Raw genomic sequence first — 27,820 nt, forward strand, 5'->3', positions numbered from 1 at the left:
ATGGTACTATATAGCAAAGCAAATGGCTTTAACTTAATAAAAGGCGAGACCTATTGCATTTCAATGCTCGTTCTCATTGGGCATCTTTCCAAATGCACAATTGTGCCCAGTGTATAGCTCTCCACTGGAGGAACAGCAAATGCCAAAAGACATTCACAGTAGTATTCTGGGAAACTGCTGCATTTTTTTCAGCATGCAAATGGCAACATTTGTGAATTACCGGAAGCTATACATTTATGTGAGCTTGTAAACATACAACATTATTTTGTGAATCGACCTCAAGAGCCCTTAATCTCTTCTTAGAAGGGTGTGTTCAGTGCTCTATACAGTATTGCTTTTATTTGATTAGGAATATTCTTGTACACTTTCTGATGCTTCAAATAATTTAAATTGCCTCCAAACTTGGATATGGTGTTGGATCTGTTGTTGAGCCTCTAGTATATTATCTCTAATATTTCTACTAATTTAGTAAACATACAGACTAGCTTGACACCCTCAATAATAATAAAATATGCGATTATGGTTTTGTGCTGGAGAGTCTGATTAAACTAATATCATAACATTGACTTTATCCATATATGGGATAAACAGGAGTATTCAAGCTCAATAATAAACAAAAAAATATTAGGAGTGAGCTCCAACAATATGTAAGTTTAATTCTGATGGATACATCTGCCAGTGGATTCCTCACCTTGTGAATATCCCCCTGCATCAGCAACATTCGGAAATTATTTTTGTAGCTTCGCGCCGACAACGTCACAGAAGCACGACATCACGCGCGGCTCCGCTGACGTCACCGACACCATTTTAGGCCCACGTCGGCGTGATGACATCCGTTCCCTTTTTTCCGCGTCGTCGAGCTAACAGTTTGAGGGATCCTCTGTAGCTTTGATAGTAACTTTGTTACTGTTTCTTAGTTTTCGTGTTTCTTGTATAGCTTTTTCCTGGCGAGATGTCATCGAAGAAGACCGTATTCAAGCCGTGTGGTGAATGCGGTAAGATTATGTTGATCACGGACCCGCATGAAGACTGAGTTTGGTGCCTGAGCTCGGACCATGATGTCCAGGGATGTCCATCCTGTAATAAGATGAATCCCAAGGCCCTTCGTGAGAGAGAGGCGAAGCTTCTGGTTGCCAAGATGAAAGGTAGAGTTCGAGGTCGAGGTCTCGTACGAAGTCGCCCTCTAGGTCGTCATTGGGGCATGCTTCCAGATCGGCTAAAAAGAAGCACAAGTAAAAGAAGCATGGATTACTGCATCATTCTGGGAAGAATTCGGATTCGAGACCGAAGTCGCTGATGAGGAGACATCGTAAAGATGGATTTCTCCTTCATCAGAAGTTCTGGATCCAGTAGGTGAGGCTTCGCCTATGGAGTCGCCGGAGCATCCACCGACTCCGGTGTCGAATCCTTCTCCGGTTCAGTCTCGTTCACCAACTCGAGAGGAAGAAGAGGCTCCATTGCCAGAGGGTTCGACGACTCCGGTGCATCAACCCGAGGTAGAGGTCGAGATGGCTCCGGTTCCTTGAGAGCAGCCTGTGGGTCCATACCCTCCTTTTCCGGCCCCAGGTCAAGACCCTACACAGTTTTTAAACGCGATGCATGGAGCTTTGTACCCCTCTGGAGTACCGGTTGGTCCCACGTCTGATGGCGTTTAACCTGGGAGTACCCCAGTCTTATGCTTCGGCGCCGTCATTGCCATTTATACCAGCTCCGACACAGCCGTGGCATTTCTTGGCACCGCCGAAGCTTTCAACGCCGATGCCGATGTCACGGGCGCCGGTCCGACCTCGAGAACAGCGGCTTGGTTCTCCGGCTCCAAGCTAGACGCCGGCTCTGTCAGAGTGGATTCCGGATTCGCTGACGCCGTTCCCAAAGGAGAGGTCGAGGCGTGAGGCCCAGCGGCTACTGGAGGAGCAAAGGTACCGAGAAGCTGAGATGGAAGAGGGGGAGCTAGAAGAATCTGAGGATTTCTTCGACGATTTAAGGGAGGCTAGTGGACAGGAGCTCTCTCCTGATTGGGATTTAGCCTCTGTCTCTGATGCCCCTTCTAAGGATGTGACTCCATACGATGCAGTCATCAGGAAGGCGGCAGATCTATTCAAATTTAACTCTTCCTACTGCAGTGTACAAGTCGAACATTTTGACTGAAGTCCTCCATTCGCCATCCTCTGTTGTGGAGCCCATGCTTTCATTCAACGAGGCTTTGACGGAGCCAATCTTAGAAGTGTGGAATAGGCCTCTTACAACTCCTGCTGTTTCAAAAGCTGTTGCTAGGAGATACAGGGTGGCTCCTGGTGACTCAGACTTTTTATCTTCGCATCCTTTGCCAGAGAGCTTGGTTGTACAGGCTGCCTGTTCTAAAAAAATCTGCAGGTGCTTTTCCTCAGGTGCCTGGGGACAAGGAATCAAAAAAGCAGGACCAACCTTCAAAGAAAGTCTTTTCATCGGCGAGTATGGCTCTCAAGTCGACAAATGCTACATGTCTCTTGGGTCGTTATATCCATGCTTTGATGGATTCTGTCAAACAGTTGGCTCCTAAGATTCCGGAGGAAGATAGAAAAAACTTTAATGAGGTTCTGGTTGACACTCCGGCTGCTGCTAGGCAGGTCATTTAGAGTGGGTTAGACACTGCTGACTCGGTAGTGAGAGTAATGGGATCTTCAGTTGCCTCCAGAAGGGCAGCTTGGTTGAAGTCCTCCGAATTCTCTACAGATGTCCAGGCTCCCTTAATGGATTTACCCTTTGATGGTTCGGGCCTTTTCGGGAAAAAGGCTGATGCTGCGTTGGAGAGATTCAAGGACAGCAGAGCTATGTTCAGATCCTTGGGTTTGCAATCCAGGGGATCAGTAGGCAAAAGGCATAGGGGATTTGGAAGGTCCTCCTTTCGTGCCTACAAGCAGTCGCAACAGCAGCAGCAAAATCCGCTGTACAAATTTTACAGGGGAAGACAGAGAGCTCGTCCTCGAGGACGTCAAGCTTCCTCCTCCTCCTCACCTCTTCCCACCCCCTCCAACATCAGCAAAGCAGCCCTAGATCTACCATTCCGGACCATGCAGGTCCTGTGGGGGGTCGGCTTACCTATTTTCTGCGGGATTGGGAATCGGTCACATTGGACCTTTGGGTTCTCAATCTCGTGGAGAATAGGTATGCTCTTCCCTTTCGGGAGTTCCCTCCGAATTACCCTCCATGTCAAGGATTTTGCTCAGAAGACCACCTGCTACTTCTGCAGGAGGAGGTCCTGGCGTTACTAAGAAAAGGTGCGATAGAGGTGGTACCAGAGCAGGAAAGGGGTCGGGGATGCTACTCCCGGTATTTCCTGATTCCCAAGAAGAATGGCAGGCTTCGTCCAATCCTGGACCTCAGGATCTTGAACCTCTATCTGAAACAGGAGAAGTTCAAGATGCTCACTCTTGCACAGGTTCTTCAGGCGCTGCTGGAAAAGGACTGGATGGTGTTTATCGACTTGCAGGATGCTTATTTCCACATCCCCATCCTGAAGTCGCAAGAAGTATCTCCGATTCACGGTGGGTTCGCAACATTACCAGTTTGCGGTCCTTCCGTTTGGTCTTACTACTGCGCCTCGAGTCTTCACCAAGGTGATGGCTGACCATCTCAGAAGGTCAGGGATTCCAGTATTCCCTTATCTGGACGATTGGCTGATCAAAGCAGAATCTCCAGAGAAGGTGCTGCATCATCTGCAATGCACAACTCAATTGTTGTACAGGTTGGGCTTTTCGATAAATGAGCCCAAATCTCACCTGGTGCCCTCCCAGCGCAACCTGTTCATAGGTGCTGTACTGGATACAACTGTGTGTCGGGCATTCCCTCCACCTCAAAAGATTCGCGACATACAGGATATAATTCCTTTATTTTACAATGGAACGGTCGTTCCAGTCCTGAAGGTCCTTCGTCTGCTCGGTCTGATGGCTTTCTGCATTCTGTTGGTCCACCATGCACACTGGCACATGAGGGCACTCCAGTGGTGCCTCCGCAGGCAGTGGTATCAGCACAATGGAGATCTCAGGGAATCTGTGAGACGGTTAACCACCGTGTCCTTTTAGCCCGCCTTGAGAGGATCGGAGTCACAGGCAAGGCCCTTGAGTGGCTCGGGTCCTTCCTTAGCGACAGTCTTTAAGGTTTTCTCGGAAACTAACTGCTCCCTCCCAGTGCCATTACAGTGTGGGGTACCACAGGGTTCTTCCCTCAGCCCCACACTGTTCAATGTGTACATGGAACCTTTAGCAGAGGTAGTAGCCCCCTTTGGAATCCAGCTGGTAAGCTATGCTGACGACACTCAGCTAGAAGTCTCCTTAAACCAGGTGGAACCCCTTCCGACTAATCTTTGCAGCTGCCTGGAGGCGGTTGCAGAGTGGATGGATGCGTCCCACCTGAAGCTGAATGGGGGGAAAACTGAGCTGATGCTGCTTGGAAGGAAGGCCACTTTTAATAACTCCACCATGTGGCCTCCCTGTATGGGGCCTGGGCCCATTCCAAAATCCGAGATAAAAAGCATCGGCTTCTGGCTTGATACGGAATTGTCTTTCAAAATCCAGGCAAGAAAGACAGTGGCTACTTGCTTTGGTCTAATGAAAACAATCCGTAAAATTCTCCGCCAGTTACCCGAAACCGCTAAGAAAACCATAGTCCAGTCCCTTATTCTATCAAGGCTGGACTATGGGAATGCACTCTATCTAGGAGCCCCCATCTCAGTCACCCGACAACTCCAGATTGCCCAGAATTCCGCAGCAAGGCTACTCACTGGTACCAGCCACCGTATATCAGCTGCACCTTCGCTGAGGACCCTGGACTGGCTCCCAATAAAGGAGCGGGTCCATTTCAAGACCCTCTGTTTGGTCCATAAAACTCTCTATGGGAATGGCCCTCCCATCTTAAATGATATGGTCAGACCATATAAACCATCCAGGGATCTTCGCTCAAAACAGCAAAACCTTCTTATAATCCCCAGGACCAACAGAGCCCGAACAGGGGGCCGCCTCTTTTCGCGAAATGCGGCCAGGCTGTGGAATGCTCTTCCTCTTCCACTCCGTCAAGAACCCAGCCTGCTCGCATTTCGAAAAAAGTTAAAAACAACACTGTTCCCTAAGATATAGATAAGCTGGCTCTTTATACTTGAGGTTTCCATGTCTATTCCTTCTGTTCAATATCAAGCGCTGGGATGCTTCCGAGTAGCCATGCGCTATAGAAGAACCTTTTCAATTCAATTCAATTCAATTCAATGAATTCAGGCCTCAGCAGAGCGGCAACAAGGTATGCATGCAGGTTCACACCCCAACAGTGCACAGAGGTACATCACGCACCCCATCCCTCTCCCAGCAGAGCGGAGACAGGGCAGGCAGCACTTACCACCGGCAGGCGCACTGGACTCTTCGGAGCAGCCTCGGGGCACACTCGCACACAAAACGTGCAGAACAAAAGGAAAGGCGTAGCCCGCCAAATGAGAGGCTACAGCTCGGCATGCTCCGCTCCCTCAAGTTGCCATTGTGCGAATGAAAGAAAAACGTGCACAGAATCATGCCAAAGCGCTCGCCATTTCGTATACTTTTCTCCTTTTCTGCCGTCCCACTTGGAAGGCCTCGCCTGCATTCCTTCTGAATTAAAATGTTTCTTATCTTTATGGGGCCATGTGTTTGGCCCCATAAAGATAAGAAACCTTTTACTTCAGAAGGAAACCAACCGAGGCCGTCCAAGTGGGACGGCAGAAAAGGAGAAAAGTATACGTCATGGCGAGCGCTTTGGCATGATTCTGTGCACGTTTTTCTTTCATTCGGCAGCAAAAGAGTAAAGTCTACGTCAGACAATACGCTTTCACAATGGCTCACCACCGTTTAGCATAAACGGCCAATGGGAAAGAGGGGCAGGGCTTAAAGCCCGATACGGAAGTTCCATCAAAAACATAAAATCTTGCCAGCGAAGCTGCGGATGTGCACAGCCCACGCAGGCGAGACCTAAAAATCCATCTATTTATGTACGCTGATGACGAGGTCATTTTTTTAACCTCACTGCAATTGGTCTTCAGCGCAACATGGATGCTCGTTTTAACTATACAGAAATCAATTTTATTAAAGTAAAGATCTCAATTACCATTTAGGGTAAGAAAAAACACTAGATCATTCGCCTGGAAATTAGGAGGAATACCAGTCGAAGTAGTATCCTCATACACCTATCGGGGGAGAGTATTTTCTCTCTTGGAACTGCTTCCCATTTCCAATGTACTGAATTAAAAGTGGTAGCTAATCATAGTGCAATAAAAAGGTTTTATCTATCTTCGGGGAGGTGACATTTTTCAGCCCTTCTTGAAATTTATTGAACAAAGATTTTCCCTATATTAATCTACGGGTTAGAACACATTTCTATAACAAGGTGGGGCTGTTTAAATCTTAAATAAGGGAAACTTCTGCGTATGATCACTTTAACAGGCTAAGCAACACCTGTACAAGCACTTCAGCTAGAATTGGAGGTAGTTAGCAAATATACAAGAGCCTTGGCAAACCTTATCAGATGGGCCTATAATCTACTACACGTACCCGCAGGCTCATTGAGCACGCTCTTACGTCAGGATACTTTTAAGGCTGGTCCAGAGAAAAATCCTTTTGCAGAAAACCTAGAGAATGCTTTGAAATACTTCCAATCCTGCAATCTTGGTCCCCAATACTCTTGAAGCTTTTTTAAAAAAATCCACCCCAAGATTGAGCTTTGATACTGATAAGGCTTATTGTTTACAGTTATCCCACTTTTTGGCTAGAGTAGAATATAAAGTGAGTTCAAAATATCTGAGATTTTCATTTGATCATAAGGTTAGGCGTTGTATTTTGATGTTGCGATTGAGAACACTACCACTAAAAGATGCAATTGAAAACTGGGGTGGCACACTGGATAAATCTGGCCTCTGTGATTTATGTGAAGGATGTATTCAAGATTTGGTGCACATACGGTTCGTTTGCCCTAAGAAACTCTTGGTTGAGGCACGTAGCTGTTTTATAAAACCTATTTGTATGAAATAGAATATCTCTAGAATTATGGATCTGATGGAGTTAATAAGACCCCCCAGATGAATTTGTATGTTATTAGTATTTACATTTTTTTTTACTTGTTTACCGCTATTTTAGAGATGTTTAATCTATGAACAACATTCCCTATATACATTATATTTTTTTATATTGTGAATATTTGACGAGGTCTAGATCAATCAAATTTCCTTTGAAGTAATACATGCAGTGTTAGGGGACCTGGCACACAAGAATGTGTCAGGTCATGTTTTCATTTTTGTCTGCTTCAAAACATGCAGCCTACGATAGTAGCCCTGTATGAGTTTGGTGACGGGTTCCTGAGTGTGACACAATTCGTGCTGCAGCACTTGGGGACACTCGTTTGTACCTAAGGTCTTAGGCACCAGGGGTACCATTTAATAGGGACTTCTAGAGGGTGCTAAAGTCATTGCCAATCAGGGGAACCATTTTACTGTTTTGGGAAAGAGATTTAATACTGGTGACCTGGTTAACAGGAACCAAGTGCACTTCTAGTCAAAATCACATGTACCAGGCAAAAAGTGGGGGTGACCATGTCAAAATGGAGTACTTTCCTACAACTAATGCATAAAAAGATTTAAATGACTCACCTCCAGGAGAGAGAAGTTTAAGTCCGGAGTCAGGAATGTACTGGATGCACTCTCTTTCCAAACTTGGACCTCTGACACTAGGGACTCCAGTCGTGGTAATGAATCCAAATGCACTGGGATACTATGACCTCTTGACACTAGTTCCACCAGGTTGTCAAGCACTGGCACACGTCCGCTAGCCTAGACACAAAATTATCAGTCACTAATCCAGACTCAAAGAAGCAAAACTAGGTTCACTGCAAGCGGGCATAAGTCAATGGTCAAGTATATTTCCTCACTACTACAGATTTTCATTTAGGTTATGAATTTAAATTAATCTTCATTTATGACAAAATAGAAATCTAAATATTTGTGTACAAAAATGAAAATCTACACTTTAAGGACAACAATTATAAAGTAGAAAACATATTCCAATATGTTGTTCCATTATAATCTGAAAAATGTACTTCATTCTGTTATACCCCTAAAACATAACGTTTCCTAGGTTTTTTTCACAACTTCGGACACTTTGTAAGAGTACGAGTACAGCAGGTTAAAAAAATATTTATCACATTTACTGAATTCCAAATAACAAATACCAGGAGTAATCATGCATGCTTGCAAATCCCAGCAATGGCATTTCATTTAAACCATAAGGCTTGCTCTCGCATATCAGTTTGTGCTAGATCATTCCCAGCTTTCACATTTCTTTCATTTACTGCTGAATTTGGCTCACCAGTCGATATTGTACATGCACCTTCTTGGAGAAAAGACTGTCTGCTTATAGCAGGCTAACCAGGTGTAAGACTCACAATTTCCCACTTCTGCTTTTTAGGCACCAGACTTTTCAACTTTTGGGGTAGTGGTGCCAGAGTTTACATCAAGTCTGAGGCAGGTGTTTAGCAAGAGTGGTTACTGACAGCCATACCAGGCTATGTGGGACTGAGAAGTGACGGCATGTATTCTAATCAGGCGGATGCCTTTTCACCCGGGCCTCTGTGAGAATGTGGATTATCAGTTGGGGTGGTTGTGAGACGTAATCAAGTAATAATGTCACTGTTCTGTATCAAGTCAAGTTAGTTCTTAAAATATAATCCTACCTCAGTCCTGGGTAACCATGACAGAGCAGTCAGGCTAAACTCAAAGGAACAAGGGTGCATCATTCATTAGTACAAACACAGTTAAGTCAAAAACACAACACAATAAATATCCCACTCCAATTTATAAAAATAGCAATATAATTATCAATTTAATGAGCAAATAGACACCAAAAGCAAAAATCGGATTGAGGAAAGAGAAATATAATTTTTGTGAGTGGTCTAGCACCAAAAAGTGCAAAGCAGGAACCACAGGTTTTTGGTCGTGGTAGAACAGGCCAAAGTGAAAAGCTATGGTCAACTGCGATCGGCTACAGGCACGAGGTTTGGCCTTCTGAAAAATTTACCTTTGGAGGAACTCTTTCGTTGGCGGGGCAGGTTGCCGGCTAGATCTGATTGAGGGCTTGATAGTGTGTGTGTGTGGGGGTGGCAGACAGGGAGGGGGTGGGGGCGAAATCAGACCTATGGGCACTCCTTGGTTTCCAACCTCCAGGCCCTGGGCACCCTTTGTACAAGTAAGTTAGGTTCATGGACCTTAAGTCTCATTAGCCGAAGTTTGTGTCTTTTAAAATGAGTCTGATGAGCTCAAAAACAAACTATTTTGTGGAGGTTTCTATCAGAAATTGTTATTTCATACTGCTCAATAGGTATTGGATATTTACAACAAGGGGTGGTGAGGGACAGAGTCTCTGAATTAAGCAGAAAGCTCTCACCCAGTCAAGAGATCAGGGCTAGATCCAACACCGTTTTTTAGCTCACTGCACCATCCCAGTTTCAGAACCTGGCTGTATGCAAATTAGTCTGTTCCTGTCCCAGTGCATGATGGGAACAGGGCAAACCAAACTACAAAAGCCAATTCTTACACTGGGAAGGAAACAAGCTCCCGGGGACCGGTTTCTGGCATTACAGCCGTCTTCGGCCCGGTTTGCTTGAATCCTGATGGTGCAATGAGCAAGGGTCTCACATCTGAGAATACCCTTCCACGCTTGGGGTGGACAAAAATATTTACAACAAGGGGTGGTGAGGGACAGAGTCTCTGAATTAAGCAGAAAGCTCTCACCCAGTCAAGAGATCAGGGCTAGATCCAACACCGTTGAGCTGGGATGGTGCAGTGAGCTAAATAACGGTGATGGATCAAGCCCTGATCTTTGGACTGGGTAAGAGTGGTCTGCTTAATTCAGACACTCTGTTCATCACCACCTCCTTTTCTGAATCGTTTTTGGCCACTATAGGTGTGGCAGGGTATACTCAGACATGAGTCCCTTGCTCACTGCACCATCAGGATTCAAGCAAGCCGGGCCGACGACGGCTGAAATGCCAGAAACCGGTCCCCGGTAGCTTGTCTCCTTTCTAGTGAAGAATTGGCTTGGTAGTTTGGTCTGCCCTGTTCCCATGATGCACCGGGCCAGGGACAGACTAATTTGCATATAGCCAGGTTCTGAGCTGGGATGGTGCAGTGAGCTAAATAACGGTGATGGATCAAGCCCTGATCTTTGGACTGGGTAAGAGTGGTCTGCTTAATTCAGACACTCTGTTCATCACCACCCCCTTTTCTGAATCGTTTTTGGCCACTATAGGTGTGGCAGGGTATACTCAGACGAGTCCCTTGCTCACTGCACCATCAGGATTCAAGCAAGCCGGGCCGACGACGGCTGAAATGCCAGAAACCGGTCCCCGGTAGCTTGTCTCCTTTCTAGTGAAGAATAGGCTTGGTAGTTTGGTCTGCCCTGTTCCCATGATGCACTGGGCCAGGGACAGACTAATTTGCATAGAGCCAGGTTCTGAGCTGGGATGGTGCAGTGAGCTAAATAACGGTGATGGATCAAGCCCTGATCTTTGGACTGGGTAAGAGTGGTCTGCTTAATTCAGACACTCTGTTCATCACCACCCCCTTTTCTGAATCGTTTTTGGCCACTATAGGTGTGGCAGGGTATACTCAGACATGAGTCCCTTGCTCACTGCACCATCAGGATTCAAGCAAGCCGGGCCGACGACGGCTGAAATGCCAGAAACCGGTCCCCGGTAGCTTGTCTCCTTTCTAGTGAAGAATTGGCTTGGTAGTTTGGTCTGCCCTGTTCCCATGATGCACTGGGCCAGGGACAGACTAATTTGCATATAGCCAGGTTCTGAGCTGGGATGGTGCAGTGAGCTAAATAACGGTGATGGATCAAGCCCTGATCTTTGGACTGGGTAAGAGTAGTCTGCTTAATTCAGACACTCTGTTCATCACCACCCTCTTTACTGAATCGTTTTTGGCCACTATAGGTGTGGCAGGGTATACTCAGACATGAGTCCCTTGCTCACTGCACCATCAGGATTCAAGCAAGCCGGGCCGACGACGGCTGAAATGCCAGAAACCGGTCCCCGGTAGCTTGTCTCCTTTCTAGTGAAGAATTGGCTTGGTAGTTTGGTCTGCCCTGTTCCCATGATGCACTGGGCCAGGGACAGACTAATTTGCATATAGCCAGGTTCTGAGCTGGGATGGTGCAGTGAGCTAAATAACGGTGATGGATCAAGCCCTGATCTTTGGACTGGGTAAGAGTGGTCTGCTTAATTCAGACACTCTGTTCATCACCACCCCCTTTTCTGAATCGTTTTTGGCCACTATAGGTGTGGCAGGGTATACTCAGACATGAGTCCCTTGCTCACTGCACCATCAGGATTCAAGCAAGCCGGGCCGACGACGGCTGAAATGCCAGAAACCGGTCCCCGGTAGCTTGTCTCCTTTCTAGTGAAGAATTGGCTTGGTAGTTTGGTCTTCCCTGTTCCCATGATGCACTGGGCCAGGGACAGACTAATTTGCATATAGCCAGGTTCTGAGCTGGGATGGTGCAGTGAGCTAAATAACGGTGATGGATCAAGCCCTGATCTTTGGACTGGGTAAGAGTGGTCTGCTTAATTCAGACACTCTGTTCATCACCACCCCCTTTTCTGAATCGCAATAGGTATTGGAGGCACCCACTTAGACGATGTGAGAAGGTTCAAGCATGTGAATCTATGAAAAAGTCTATGTTGGAGAAGGAAAGGTTGCTTACCCATGTTGAAGGAAAGGTTTCTTACCTGTAATCCTAGTTCTTCTTCAAGGGCATCTCCATTGAACTCATTCGCACTGGATAGTCCTTCCAACTATCCCACAGCACTTATAATATAAAAATATTCTTGTTTGCGGTTGACTGCTAATTCTTCTCTACAAGAGACAATGAATTAATGAGACTCAAAATTCATCTATGTCTAGAGCGAAGAGGACATCTTAACTTATGATGCAGCAGGCAACATGCATTTCAAATGACAGTATCCAACAGACCATGTTGTAGGTGACAGGACATCTGTCAACGATACAGCAACAGAAGGTTTTGAGTTAACAGGGTCTTCTCCGACAACCCAAATCTACGATGCAGACTGTTGCTTTAGCTTGTTTTTTTATTTATTTTATTTAAGCAGTTTTATAACGCGCTCTATTACTACCAGAGTATCCTGGCGCGAGAAAAAGAGAAGAACAAGCATGTGGCCAAAAAAGACAGAAAGTGGTCGAAGAACTAAAACGCAGATCTAAAAAGATGCGTTTTCAAAGCTTTCTTAAAAGGGACAAAGTTCTGCATCGATCTCAAGAGCAGCGGCAGAGTGTTCCAGGCTGAAGCTGCCAGGACGGCAATTGACTGGCCGCCAAGGCGAGCGCGCCGAAAGCGGGGTATCTTCAGAAAATCCCCATCCGCTGAACGTAAAGATCGAGTAGGAATATACCGGCTGAATCTTTTTTTTTTCCAGGTAAGCAGGCCCAAGATCGTTAACTGCTTTAAATGCAAATGTTAGGATTTTAAAAGTAATCCTTTGAGACACCGGCAGCCAGTGTAATTCCTTCAGATGACTGCGTACGCTCTCTCTGCTAGGCACATTGCAAAAAATTCTTGCCGTCGCATTTTGGATGATCTGTAATCTGGCAACAAGAAAGGCCGTTGTGCCACTAAGCAGAGAGTTGGCATAGTCGAGCCGAGAAAGCATTAGGGCCCTTGCAACCGACTCTCTTGCAGCTGAAGGAAGATAAGGGAAGAACTTTCGCATGGCCCTAAGGGATCCGAAGCACACCCCGGTAAGTTTTTGTATGTGTGCCTCGAATCTCAGATCCTCTCCAAACCAAACTCCCAGGTTCTTAGCCGGGATGGTAACTGAGCTTGGCAGGGAAAAATCTGAGGGCCACAGTAGTTCTCTGAAATTAGGTGGAAAATGGCCATACAGTAGAATTTCAGTTTTGTCTTCGTTGCATTTCAACTGAGCTGCAGCCAACCAATTAAAAACCGAAGAAAGACAAGACCGAATGACCTCCGTGTTGAGTGCTGTATCAGGCCATGTAAATAATAACTGCGTATCATCTGCATACGCGATAATTTTGGCCCCCATTTGTTCCGCCAGCACTATAAGCGGAGTAAGGTACACATTGAAAAGTAGGGGGCTCAAAGTAGACCCCTGGGGGACCCCTGTAATAAGTGGCTTAACCGAAGAGGAAAAAGGGGGTACCCAAATCTAATGAGATCTGTCGGACAGAAAAGATTTCACCCATTCTAGTGCAGACCCCAGCACCCCAATCTCAGCCAATCTAGTCAGAAGAAGTGAGTGCGGGACAGTGTCAAATGCGGCAGAGAGGTCCAATAAAATTAGAGCTGCTCTGCCGCCACTGTCCAAACACTGCTTGATTGCCTCCATGATCTCCACCAGAGCTGACTCCGTGCTATGTGCTGCACGAAAGCCCAACTGGGCAGGATGGAGGGCCTCCGAGGATTCCACAAAGGCATTCAGCTGACGAAAGACAAGTTTCTCTCCAATTTTAGCCATGGCTGGAAGCAGGGAAATGGGTCTGTAGTTGCCCGGTAAATCAGGGTCAGCCCCCGTCTTCTTCAAAAGGGGAAGAAGCTTTTCCTGTTTCCATTCCAAGGGCACCTCAGAAGTATTAAAAGAAAGGCCAATTATTTGCGCAGCCTCCGATGCCACTGATTCAGCAACTGCCGCCAACACCTGAGCTGGGCATATATCATCAGGGGCACCAGATCTCAGAGACTTAATCACAGACAGGGTGTCATCCACTGAGGGGGGGGGTAAATCTGTCCATAATATGAATAGGTGGTACTATAGGTCTAATAATATCACCAATCCTATTCTCGCCCGTAACCACTCTAAGACTTTGCTGTATAATAGCAATTTTTGTTAGGAAAAACAAGGAGAGATTCTCACACCATTCGGTAGAAAGCTTCACCGCAATTTGTTCAGCGCAGGGAGAGAGAAAGCTCCTGACAATGAAAAAGATTTCCCGACTATTGTTATTAGCCATCTCAATTCTTCTGGCGAAATATTCAGATTTAGCCCGTTTAATGCTAATATAATACTCCCTCTGAGCTGTACGGAAAACTACCTTGGCTTGGGGGCAATACGCTGTCCGCCACACTCGCTCCAGTTTCTTGCAAGCAAGCTTGAGTATTCGTAATTGAGGCGAATACCAAGTCTGCGAGGGGGTCGACCTATCTCTAGCTGATTTAGACCCTTTCGATGAGGCGGAGATCCCCGCTCTCAGCCACCCGTCGAATGCCTTAAGGGCCGAATCCAATTTAGTACCCAGGATAGGTCTATTTTGATCAAGCCAGGCAATGAAATTGCCTACATTGATCTTCGGGGTAGCATGTTCCGACCAGACTTGGGCATTACTTTCATGGCCGACCAAGTAAATCTAATCAGCCCATGATCAGTCCAAGTCAAAGTTTGAGGAACATCTACCTTCAAAGGAAAGTTGGAGCATATAACGTCAAGAGTGTGCCCCCCCAAATGAGTGGGGAAGGACACCCATTGGGTTAATGAAGCCATGTCAAAGGAGTCAAGTAAAATCTTGCTTTCCTGAAGAGCAGGGCAATCAACGTGGATGTTCAGGTCACCAAGCAAAAGAAAACGTGAAAACCTCACTGCTCGGGGAACCAAAGTCTCCAGAAGGGCTTTAAGAAAAGGGCCTGAAGGGCCTGGCGGTCGATAGATGAGAGAGCCACCCAGTGTAAAATGAGGGGACAAAATTAAAGAGAAATTCATAACCTCCCCCTCCGCTATAGCATCAGTATTTTCAATATCTCACCGGTAAATATATTCCAGGGACTTCCTACTTAAAGCTAGAGGGACAACAACTGCTAACTGTAGCCACTCAATGAATGTGTCCAGTTCAGACAGCGCTCTTAAGTATTGCTCCTATAGGTTTCATTTTGAACCTAAAAGTAGCGTATTCCAAGCACCTAAATCTTGACAAAATGTGTTTCTCCTCTACTGCAGGGTCATTCCAGGTCATAAGCTGGACATCCGTTCTCTCCTAGAAGATTACAAACCGGATTTAGTTTGCTCACGGAAACATGGCTTCATGGGGAATCCAGACCGGATGGAGTTCAGGCTGACCCTCAGACAAAAACTCGTTCAACTGTAGAATTGATCCCCTCATTCTCCTATTGCGAAATTGTTGCGTTTTCTTTATCTTTTTCCCATACTAGCACAATGTCGGGAGCTTAGTATATCGCCTCCCAGGCCCAGCTAGTCATTTATTCAATCAACCCCAATGTTCTAGCGAGTTTGGCCATAAAATATACTCCCTTTACTGTCATGGGAGATTTAAATCTACACTTAAATGATTCTAAAGACCCCAAGCTTCCTGCTTTATGCACAATCTAGCTGTCCTAAAATTACAGCAAAGGGCTCAGAACTCCACCCACATAGGGGGTCAATTGTTGGATCTGGTATTTACCAACAATTCCCGGCTGTTTGCTCCCATTAAGAGTACAGCCATGTTTGATCGACAATAGTCCGAGGTAAACCAGGAAAGCTGGAAGTGTTCACTGAAACAATTCTTACCCTGGGTGGGCCTTGGTCCACTGGATAATCACGATAAGATCACACACAGGCTGACCCAGTCCTTAGACCAAAATATCACCAAGCAAACAAGAAAAAAAAAAATAATCGAACAATGAGTCTGTCCCATGGTATTTCCACTCAACTCAGAACTTTAAATAAAAATTGTGGCAGAACAGGAATGGAGGAAAGATTATGCAGAACCCAAAAAAAGCTAAATATAGGGAGAAAGTTAGTTTATCACTCTGAAATCCGCACTGCCCAGGCGTCTTATTTCGAAATAAGGATAAATAAGGATAGCAATACCCCTAGAGAAATATTTAAAATGACTAAGATGTTGCTAGACCCTTCTTCCAGCACACCTCTTTCTGAACAATCAACTGAAAGATGCATTGTCTTTGCTTCCTTCTTTAATTAAAAAATGTTGGTTATTTTCCAATCTTTTGAAAAGGACTGTAGAAGCACTAACTCTATTACTAACCTTAATAGCGGAAATAGTTGTTCCTCCATCCTGCCCCAATTCCCTCCCATTACACTAAAGGAGTAGACAGCTCTTTTCAGTAAGATAGAATTAGGCTCTCCCCTTGATTAGCTTGCCCCAGGATCATTGCTCAAGAACAGGAAACTATCCTCCCTATTGTGCTCAAACTGGACCAACTTGTCGGAAACTGGGTCTGTTCCTAAGTCCAAGAAATGTGCAATGGTTACAGCCTCTCTGAAAAAAACGAACCTTGACCCTGCCTGCCTGGAAAACTTCCGCCCTATTTCGATTTTACCAGCTTTTTAGTAAGGTGGCTGAAAAACATATTGGCAGGTCTCTCTCTGACGGCCAACTCTTGCTTGTATCAAACACAGACTGGCTTCTGCCCTAGATATAGTACAGAGACTGCCCTTCTATTGGTGGTGGAAGAGGCTAAAATGAGATTAGATTCTGGGGCATGGTCTCCATCGTCGTTTTGGGCCTTAGTGAGTCCGTCAACCCTGTTGACCATTCTATACTTTTGCACAGGGTTGGTAAAGCTAGTGTTACAGGGAAAGTCTTGGACTGGGTTGGTTCTTTTCTAAATGAGAAAACATTCCAAGTCTTTGACAAGGTCTGCACCTTAAATATCTTGCCTGTCACTTGTGGGGTCCCGCATGGGTCCATCCTCAGCCCAACATCTATCTTCAGCCATTGGCGGATACTGCAGCTCCTATTTGGAGGTTCATAGTCTGCTACTCGGATGAACACCCGGCTGGTGCTTTCACTTACACCTGGTTACGACTCACCCCTAGTTCATTTGGGAACATAACATGTGTATTTTGTAAAGCACACGTTCACTCGTAGACATCTTGGCGCTGAATAACAGACGATTATTGTTAATCAAATTAAAGGTATTAATTTTATCGAGCTCAGATGGATGAAAAGCTGAGTGGAACCGCCGGGATTTTAACTTGTTACTATGAGGTCGAACACAGGACCCGGCACTGGATGCATTAGTCCACTTGAGCCACCAGATCCGGCATGCTGGGAACAAATAGCCAGCTGGATGAATCAATCCAGTCTTAAGCTCAATGGAGCCAAAACTGAATTAATGATACTTGGCAATACATCCCCCGGTCAATACGACCTGGCGTGGCCAACTCTCTTGGGTCTCTCCCGGCTAATAAGCCAACTATAAAAATTCTGGGCATGTGGTTTGATGATTCCTTGATGATGGCAGCCCGCACAGGCCATTTAAACATCAGCCAGCCCTCTAGGTCTGCTGTGGATGATGCACAAGATGTTGCCGCTGGTCCCCCAGACTGCAAGGCAGGTAGTAGTCCAGGCATTTATCCTTTCCAGCCTGGACTATGGGAATTCTCTTTATCTGGGATCTCCCAAGGCTTCCATCCAGAAACTGCAAGTGGTACATGTAGGCAGCTGGCTCTGTATATACTATACCAAAATTAGGTGTAGTGTACACAGAGTACAGTGGAATACCAAAGGTAGGCAGAGATAAAAGTAGATAGCACCTTACTCTATTTGTGGTAGTGTGGACGAGCAGTAAGACTTTATTAGAGGGTAGTGTAAACCATTTGTTGTACAAATCCAAGGCAAGAAATGATATCACACACTTAAGACAGAACTCGGACCAATTTGATTGTACAAAAATATTATTTAGTTATATTTGTTTTCTAGAACCAAGCAAGCCTGGCACAGGTAAGTGTAAATGGTACTTTTCAAGGCAGGTTGAACTACAAAAGGAAGCTTAATGAAAAATGACTTTGTTACAGGTTTGTAAATACTTTGGGTACTGTGGAAATTACTGTTAAACTACTTTTGATTACTTTTCAGATTACTTTTTAAACTCTGTGATATGCCTGGATATCACATTGGGACATTTCCTAGAAAAGAGCTAAGTAAAAGCAGTTTTGAGATATTTGAAGTTTTTCAAGTTCTCAGACAAAACCAACTTCACACTTAGGGCTGCATTGACTGCTTTCTTGTGAAAATTGTTCTATGGGAGGAAATTGGGTTATCAGTATCAAGGTAAGTACTTGGGTTTGGGAGCTGGTTTACTGGGGTTAGACCCAGGGGGTTCCCCCAGGGTCTAGGATGCACTCTCCTAGCACCCTCAGCTGCACTACGGCAGCAGAGTGCAGAGGCCCAATGTTATCCAATGGGGGATAGGGGGCCTCTGGTTTGTGGCTGCTCATGAGCAGGCTTCAAGGTTGTGGGAGGAAATCTCCTGGTGTTAGGCTCAGGGCAAAGGGGGATCAGAGTTTGCACCCAAAGTGCACCCACAACAGCGCTGGGGTGGCTGGTTGCAGTGTGCAGTTTTTTTGCGTTGGGTGCCATGTTTTCTAAGGGGATTCTACTGTTGCAACATAGACTGCAGGCTCGGGGACGAAGACCTTCTGGAGGTGACCACCGGTTGGAGAGGTAAGTTGGGATGCCTGGGGATGCTGGACACCGTTGGTTGGACCACCCAAGGCTGTGGGTAATTGGATGCAGGGGTGTCTTTGGGCGTTGGGTTTTCTAACCAGCTCCAGTCGCTGTCAAATCCTCCAGAAAGAGGCTACAGGCATCGATTGGAGATTCGAGGCAGGTCAGAGATCACCAGATATCAGGTCTGAGTCACTGGGGAGACCTTCTCGTGGTGTTGGGCTACTCAAACTCGGGCCGTGAGCGTCGGGTGCAGAGTGGTGCAGACTCGCGGATTTGGCCGGGGCCAGAGTCGGTTAGTGAGCAAATCCGGTGTTCACTGGAGACAAAGTCTTTGGTTTGGAAGGCAGGGCAGGTCCTTAGTGCTCTTGAGAGCTGCTGGCACACTGAGATGTCACTGGAGCAGGTTTGAAATGCAGACAGGCCGGTGGGGCTGAGGTCAAGTCTGGGCTTCCTCCTTAGTTCAGCACTGCTTCCGTGGTCCTTCGTAATCTCTTCTTCTGGTCGGTTCTTGTCTGAGGAGGCAAGGGTCAGAGTTGCCCCCAAATACTAGATTAGGGGTGTTACAGGTAAGTAAAGGTTGGGACCAATGGGTCCTTTCCTTGCGATGGGTACACCCCCTATTATGCCATCCTCCAGTGGGAGGTGGACATATGCCTCTCTGGTTGGCTGGGTCCCCCCATCTGCAAGATGGCGGGGACTGAGAGTTGTGCTTCACCTTGCCTCTTCCACCTGAGGAGTGGGGTTGGCAAAGGTGGGCACACCTCCCTTCCTACCTTGGTTCTCCCGCAGATTCTCCCACCCAAAGTAGGTGTCAGAATAAGTGGGGGGCAGATGCTAGGAAGCAGCAAATGGCTGGGGTAGCTCACAAAGGTGGCAAGCCTTTGAAGCTTCCCTTTCGTGGACCCTCCCCATCCTGGGGGAGGAGGCTTGGCACCTCCTCGCATGATGTGCATTGTTTCAGGTCCCCAAGAGCGGCAGGCTCGCGACCTAGGGGTCCAGAAACATGTCTGTGGGTGACAGCTGGTGAGCAGACACTCAGCCAGGACACTAGACTTAGGGTCTTTTTCAGGCTGCTTTACTAAGATGTCACTAAGTGCATTTTTCATTAAATCCCATACTGGCATCAGTGTGGGTTTAATGTGCTGAGAAGTTTGATGCCAAAATTCCCATTTTTCAAGAAAGTCATTATATTGCTGTGGAGTTCATAATGACAAACTCTCAGCACCATATACTCAATGACATTACTGCACTTACACGGTCTAAGAATTGGCTTAGGTACTGTATGGGTACAGGGCTCATGCATCTGTACCCTCACCATTGGTGTAGTGCACCCGGCTAGAGGGGAGGCTGACCTATGCCAGAGCAGTGGGTTGCAGGCATGGCACCCAGGGATGTGTGCCATGTCTACTATTCACTTTGTTCTGCACCAAAATAAGCAGCCTGCAATATGTGTGTGTGTGTGTGTGTGTGTGTGTATAAAGGTACTCTCGGAGGGTGGCACAATAAGTGCTGAAGCCCTTAGAGGCTTTCCCTGGCCACAGTGCCCTTGGTACCTCTGGTACCATTTACAAGGGACTGACGGGGCCATAGAGTGCAAACTGGGTTTTGTCTTAATGCAGTTTTAGGGAAAGAACGTAGGCCCTGGGTACCTGTTTGGGAGTAACCCTAGGCACACTCAAAGTATATCAGAAGTTTAGGAAAAAGTGAGGGCAACCATGCAAAAAAAAGGCACTTTGTGGCTGCTCGTGTGTTACTGGGTAGTCCCAGGTTTCAATGGGCTTGATGGCTTTGCACCAGCTTTCTAGGTCTCAAAGAATTGAATTCAAGTCATTGTGCATTACCCACAGAATTCTTCCTGGAATAGGTCGACCCATCCTTCAACAGATTGTCACTATGTCCCGAATAGTGCCTTTCGCTCATCAAACCACCATTTGGTCACCATTCCTGGAGTTAAAAGAGCTAGAATGAGAGGGCGCTCCTTTCAATATAATACTGCTAAGCTCTGGGTGGAACTCACACCTTTTAGTGAAGTGATGGCAACGAGAAATGCCACCTTCTAAGAAGGGAACTGAACAGGGCAGGAGTGGAGCGGCTCAAAAGGGGGTACTCAGTCTTGTGACGACAATGTTGAGGTTCGACGTAGGGCCCGGGGAGACCCAAGGAGGGATGACTCAAGGCCCTCCATGTAAACCTGGTCACAGGTATACGGAAGAGGGAAATGTGTTGTCTGTTCTGAAGCTAGGCAGCAACTGCAGCCAGGTGAAAGCGAAGTGAAGGCCAGACCACACACCAGCAGTGGAGTAGGTAGCAGACGATGTCCTGGCCCTAAGGGTCAAAGGATCGATTTGCTTAGAGTGGCAATGGACAAACTTATTCAATGTGAGAGCGTAACTGGCCCACGTGGTAGGCCTGTATGCTTCTTTACGGAAGCTCATGCATTCAGGTGGAAGGTTAAGGCATCCTAACTCCAAGTAATCACTGTGTGGTAACCGTTCCTAAAACAAGGACCCATAACCAACTTGGTTACGTGTGAAAGAAAAATAGAGAATGAAAGGTGAGGAAGTCACTACATGTGGTTCTCAGTTGATGAAGGTGGGGGAATTTCTCCTTTAGAAATTAGCGCTCTCACACACTCTTGCGAGTGTTATGCTTCATCATCGGGAGTTGCTCCTCGTGGGGATGGCGGTGCTGTCCCCCACGGGCCCTGCGAAAGAGCTGTTTGCCAGAGATCTTTTAGGAGATGCCGCAATTGTGCATGCAGGTGTGTGGGCCAAAAAGGAAAGGTTAAAGTGTGTTAAAATTACCTCACCGGTACCTTAGGGTCAATTTTTATACAAAGGACCAGGAGCTAAGTTTCAAATAATTATACAGAGGAGATGGAGCACCTCTATTAACAAATACCAGAGGTCAGGGTGCCCGTGTATGATTGCGAATGAGTGTGTTGATCAACCTGTTTCGTGCTCGGAATGGGTCCCTAGTGGATCCCTGTGCGCTTCGACAGGACCGCGTGCTGTGAAATAGTGAATAAAAATAGGAGTAGGGAAAAGACACCCAGTCTTCCTATGGTTCCTCTTGTTAGGTGCAAGTGCATACTTTGCGCTCAAAGGAACATCTCTTTGGTGATCCTGTTAGTACCCCTTAAAATGGAAATGAAGTGCCTCTTGGGCAAATACCCGCGGTCTCGAGGGGGGATATATTAAAGCCAATTCGTTCTGGCCCGTTACCTGACCAAAACTAAAATAATCCACTGTAGGGATCCAGAGAGATGATATTTTAAAGATTAGTCACTTACTAGTGCTTAGAAACCAACAGAGCCCCATTTAGTCATTTCGTTTTCTCTGCCAGGGACACATCATTATAAATTGTTCTGAAGAATTTTCGCACCACTGTGTTGGGCCGCCTTCTTCAGCAAGCGGGGTCCAGTTATAACACCTTCCTGGAGTACTGCTTGCGGGTCCCAAAGTATCCAACACACAATCCAAGGTTCTGGAATCTCCAAGAGGGTCCTTGATAGCGTGAAACTTCAATTTCGCAATCCACCTGAGCAAACCCTTGAAAGCGTGAAACTTCAATTCTGCAATCCACTTGAAGAAAACCCTTACAAATCCACTGGTACTCCAGGCTTTGAATTCTTTGTGGGGCTGTCCAGGTGAGCTCTGTTAACCTGTAGCCTGCAGGGAGTTCAACTCTTGAGTCCTTTGGCAGCAAGGTAATCCACAGGGCTGCAGTTTCACTTGATGCAGTCTTCAGAGGTCAGGCCTTAGAGTTCCTTGCCCAGCAAAATCTTTTCAGCAGGGCACTTCTTGCTTCATTCAGTTTCAAGCAGCAGATCTGGAGGGCTCTGCCCCTCTCAGATACTTATTCAAAATTCTCTGGGTCAAGCACCAGGTCACTTCTGACCAATGAGAGCAGGGCTACTCCTCATAGTTATGACCACATCCTGTAGAGTGTGACATTAGTTTGTCCAAGAGTGCATCATTCTTCCAAATCCATAATGGCTGATTTTTCAGCAAGAAGGTAAGAGCTGGCTAAACAAACCCCCTTGGATGGCTTATTTCCATGGACTCCCCCCCCCCATCTGCACATACCTTCCTTAAGCCTAGCCCCGACTCTGGGTCAAGAGTGTCAGATTGAAACTGAAACCCAGGCCTCCCCTCGGCCTTTGAAGAGAATGGTTTACGACTCCACCCCCTGGCCTGGCATTCCTATAGACCAGCAAACTGCCCTCCCACCAGAGAGGTTCTTTATCACCTCTTCAAAACAGCATGGCTAATCAACTTAACTCTGACCAAATCAACAGACCACTGAAAGGCTGAATTTGGACTTACAAACAAGAAAGTCATAACTTCTTGTATGTACACTTTAGGAGAAATTCAACAATATCATTGTTGGATTTACTACTACCATTCTGGGAAGTCTTTGAACGGTCCGGCTAGTACTCGCCTATCAAAATGTATTAATCAATTACTTCCTACCATATTAATCTATGGGCCATGGGGGTTGCAATGGGGAAAATGACTTGGGCCACTTTTCTAGCACCAGGGCTTATAAAACAATATTTTATAAGTATTTTCCTAATTTCTACAGGACCCCCACCCCCTGTGCAACTAGGGGAGACTTCAGGGGTTCTGAATCTGCAGAAATAATACAGATGTTCCATACCCAGTTCTTCTAACATCAAAGTCTAATTTGAGAAGCTCTTTAATACAATGTGGGCAGTGAAATGTAAAGTTTCACTTTACCCAGGCATATAAAAACTAATTTTATAAGGGCGTACCTTATTGATACCGGACCCCCCACCCCTGGGATACCTAGGGGTGACCCTGGGGGTCCCTAATATGCAAAAACATGGCAGGTTTTTTTTATTTGTAAGGGACCCTACCCCCAAAGTCGAGATTTAAAATCTGTCCTGGCAACCAGTGTTGCTTTTAAACTGACCTCAGGCTTCAGCACTGCACACATGCTGGTGCAGAAAATCTGCTGGCCTCTAAACTGCCATGCCCCAGGATACTGGAGACTTCTAGGTAGTTTCAATCCCCTTCCCTATTACATACTAGGAGCTTATGCAGTAGGTCATGCCAATTACGGGGGTACACCACCATACCATAGTGTACCCTAGTGTATGTTGGGTATCTAAACTGTATTCTAATGTGTTCCTTTTAGCTTGGCACTGGGCCTGGGCCAGGTTAAACAGAGCCCAGGGTCAGTCAGAGTCAGTTACCACCAGTTGCAGTCAGCAAAAAGTTGGGGGATGCCCAGGGCACAGGATGACTTTACAACAAAGCTCATGCATTCAGGTGGAAGGTTAAGGCATCCAAACTCCAATACCTCAGGAGTCAGATCACATGACTTAGCAACCTTGGTGCCTGATTTCCACATGGTTCTGTGTGAGATGGTCTGGCCTGTGGTGGAGCCTCTTGCAACACAATACTATGTTCCAGTACGGTGGTGAACCAGGGCTGGCGTGCCCAACTGGGGGCCAATGGGATGAGGCTAAGGGATGTCGACAGTAGCCTCTGAACCACAAACAGAAGTAAGGGAGGAGGCAGAAAAGCATAGGCAAATATCCCTGACCAATTCATCCATAGTGCTTTGCTCATGGACTGTGGGCGTGGGAACCAGGAGGCAAAGTTTGGGTATTTGACAGCAATAAAGAGGTCTACATGAGGGTACCACCACTGCTGGAAGTAAGGGAGGAGAGCTCTAGAGTGGAGCTCCCACTTGTGGACTTGTTGCAGCATTCTGCTGAAGGCAGCGAAGTCATTATCAATTCCTGGGAGATACTCCACCAGGAGGTGAATCTTGCAGCGGAGAGTCCACCAGTAAATGCTCTCAGGTAACAGAGCTGGGGTGACAGAGTGCTGTCCTGTTTATTAATGTAGTTAATGGCCATCATGTCTATCAAGGCGAGAACAACTTTACTGTTCAGATGAGGTAGGAAAGCCTTCAATGCCAGATTAACGGTTAACCGCTCCAGGAAACTGATATGGAAGCCCTGGTGTCTGGGTGGGCTCCCATTGGCCTTGGACAGTCATGTCCTGCAAGTGCGCACCCCACCCTGTCCGTTGTGATGGTCACCTGTCGAACTGCATCGAGAAAAGGGCACCCCTGCAACAGGTTGTTGGTGATCCACCACTGCAAAGAGTGATAAGTGCAGTGGCCGATCAACACTAGCTCATCCCAATGACCCTCCGCTTAAGAGCATTGCTACGTTAGGCCTTAATGTAATGGAATCATAAGCAATCTGACATGTGGAACTATGGCAATGCAGGAGGTCATCATGCCTAGACGACATAGGACTGTCCTGACTGATCTGGTTGGAATTGAGGAATCAGTGCCTGGAACGACTGTACCTGGGTTTGGTTTGGCTAAGTCTATGCCAACTTCTGAGCGGAGTATTGCTCCTAGATAGTGTTGGATCTGGAGGGTTTGGGGGTGAGATTTCATGGCGTTGATGGTAAACCCCAGCTGCTCTAGGAGGTTTATCGTGACCTGTGTATGCTTCCTTGTACCACTTTGTTCGCCATAAGTTGGCAGGGTATGCTCGTGAGTCCCTTGCTCACTTTGCCACTGGATTCAAGCAAGCCTGTTGTAATGCCAGAAACCGGTCCTAGGAAGCTTGCTTCCGGTCCAGGGAAGGCATGGCTTGGAGGTTCGGGCTGGACTGTTCCCATGAGGCACAGGGTCAGACTGATTTGCATATGGCCATGTCTGAACTGGGGTGGCAGAGTGGGCTAAAGAACGGTGATGGATTAAACCCAGATCTGTTGACTGGATGCAAGTGTTTGATTGGTTCAGATGCTCCGTCCATCACCACCCCCTTTGGTACCACTGTGGGTGTGCTTGCAGCATTGTTGGCAGGTGGCCCTTTAGATCAGCCATGTGTCTAGGTAGGACAAAGGCGTCCAACCCCTGTCTGCACAGGTGAGAAGCCACCACCACAAGGCATTTGGTTAACACCCGGGGTGCAGTGGTAACCCCAAATGTAGGCACCTTGAACTAGTAATACCTTCTGCTGATCACAAACCTGAGATATCGGCGATGGGCTAGTTGCATTGGTATGTGAAAATAGACATTCTTCAAGTCAAGAGGGCCATGTTACCTTGCTGCAGAACCAGGATGACATCCTGAATTGTGACAATGTGAAAGTGTTCTGATAAGATGTATTAGTTTAGGGGCCTGAGGGAGCCATACTTTTTGGGAATCAGGAAGTAGAGGATACTCCTGTGCCCGGATGATGAGGAACAGGTTCTATGGCCCCTTTGAGGAGCAGCACCTGATCCTCCTTCCTGAGAACTGTCTGATGTTCTGGGGATAGAGTTTTTTTGCAGGATAGAATATTGGACCAGTGCGCTTTTCCCGAAAACACAAGGTAAAATGGCCTAATTGTAGCACAATTGGCACACACTTCAGCACTTCTAAATTTCCCCCGTAAGTAGTACCCCTGGTACCGAAGGCATGGGTACTAAAGACGGTCCCTAATGGCAGCTGCATGTATTATGCCACCCTAAGGAACCTACATACCAACTGCATGCAGACTGCATGTCATTTTGCAAACCACGAGTGAAAGCACGAGACAGCACCCTCACTGTGTGCCTGTATGTAGGAATGGCATGGGCACCTCCACTTTTTACCTAGTACATGATGTGATTGACAAAGTGCACTGGGTCCTGCTAACCAGGTCCCCAGTGCCAGAGCCCTTTCCCAAAACTGTACAATTGTGCCCCCAATTGGCAAGATCTATAGCATCCTCTAAGTCCCTAGTAAATGGTATCCTGGTACCTAGGCCCTGAAGTACTAAAGAGGGCCCCTAAGGGCTTGAGCTCAAATTGTACTAACATAAGGGACCCCTCACCAAGGACATTCAAGACTTCCGTTGTAGGATGCCTTGGTTAAACCTCCATTCAACCCTCAGAGTGAAGTGATCAATAAATTACTAAATTAACCACATCTGTGCGGGTAAGATTTACCGCCGGTGCTGAGCCCTAATGAAAACGGGCGTGGTCATGACGGAACTGTTCCGTCATGAGCATCGAAGGGGTTAACAATGCTCATTGCCAAGTAATATTTTCTTCAAAGAAAAACAACATGTAAACATCGGAGCCCAACTCTAGATAGTAATCAATCAAGCAAAACTATTTACCTGCTAGGGTCTCAAGGTGCTGGGTGGTTGGGGGGGGGGGGGGGGGGGTCCTGCGGTTCAGCTGAATAGCCATGTCTTGAGGGCCTTCTTCTTGAATTACAGCAGTAATGGCAATTGCCTGAGGTGCATAGGAAAGGAGTTCCAGGTCTTCGCAGCAAGGTGGAGGGAGCTTCCTCCAGCTGTGGTCTTGGGGATCCGTGGGATGGTGACCATGGCTAGTTGGGCAGAGCAAAGAGGTCTGGAGGGAGTGTAAAAGGAGAGGTGGTGGTTGAGGTATGCGGGTCCAGTGTTGTGGAGGGCTTTGTAGGCGTGCGTGAGGAGCCTGAAGGTAATTCTTTTGTAAATAGGAAGCCAGTGAAGGTCTCAGGTGACCAGTGATGTGGCTGGGACGAGGGATGTTCAGGATGAGTCTGGCAGAGGCATTCTGGATGTTCTGCTGTTTCTTTAGGTGTTTCTGGGTGATGTCGGCGTAGAGTGCGTAGTAGAGTCTGATTTTGACGAGCGCATGGGTGATTGTTTTCCTGGATTCAGTGGCGATCCATTTGAAGATCTTACGAAGGAGGCGGAGAGTGTGGAAGCAGGAGGATGAGACTGCATGGAGTCCAGGGTGATGCAGAGGTTTCGCATGTGGGTGGGTGTGAGGGGGGTTCAGAGTGCTGTCAGCCACCAGGAGTCGTCCCAGGTGGAAGGGGTGGAGCCCAAGTTGAGGACTCTGGTCTTGTCTGAATTGAGCTTGAGAAAGCGGTCCATCCAAGCGGCAACTGGCTTCATTCCATTGTGTAGGTTGCTCTCGGCGACTTTGGGTTCGTCTGTGAGGGAGAGAATCAGCTGGGTGTCGTCGGCATAGGAGACAATGTTGAGTCCGTGGCTTCTGACGATGGCTGCAAGCGGGTCTATGTAGATTTTGAAGAGGGTGGGACTCAGGGAGGATTACTAAGGCACTCCGCAGCGGATCTCTTATGAATGAACAATGGGAGTCTGACTATGTTTGGGCAGAGGGTGTGGTGGGAGATGGTGTCGAAGGCGTCAGAGTGGTCCATGAGGAGGAGGGCAGTAGCCTTGCCTTGGTCGAGGAGGGCGCAGATGTCTGTAGCGGCGAGCAGAGTGGTCTTGGTGCTGTGCTTGCTTCTGAAGCCCGATTGGAAGAGGATGTGGTTCACTTCAATGAACTCAAAGTTAGGCGTTGATGA

At 47.0% G+C, this 27,820-nt stretch overlaps 1 protein-coding gene across 2 annotated transcripts in view; it reads right to left on the minus strand.

Moving 5' to 3' along the window:
• Window positions 1-27,820, minus strand: part of KDM5B (lysine demethylase 5B) — an 856,576-nt gene that overhangs the window by 215,348 nt on the left and 613,408 nt on the right. For both annotated transcript variants that reach the window (XM_086923073.1, XM_086923072.1), the window contains one exon: window positions 7,637-7,816. In XM_086923073.1, coding sequence (XP_086779199.1) covers window positions 7,637-7,816 — 180 coding nt within the window. The remainder of the gene's footprint in view (window positions 1-7,636; window positions 7,817-27,820) is intronic.

This window comes from Lissotriton vulgaris, chromosome 5 (genome assembly GCF_964263255.1).
Source record: "Lissotriton vulgaris chromosome 5, aLisVul1.2, whole genome shotgun sequence".
NCBI classification, from domain to species: domain Eukaryota; kingdom Metazoa; phylum Chordata; class Amphibia; order Caudata; family Salamandridae; genus Lissotriton; species Lissotriton vulgaris.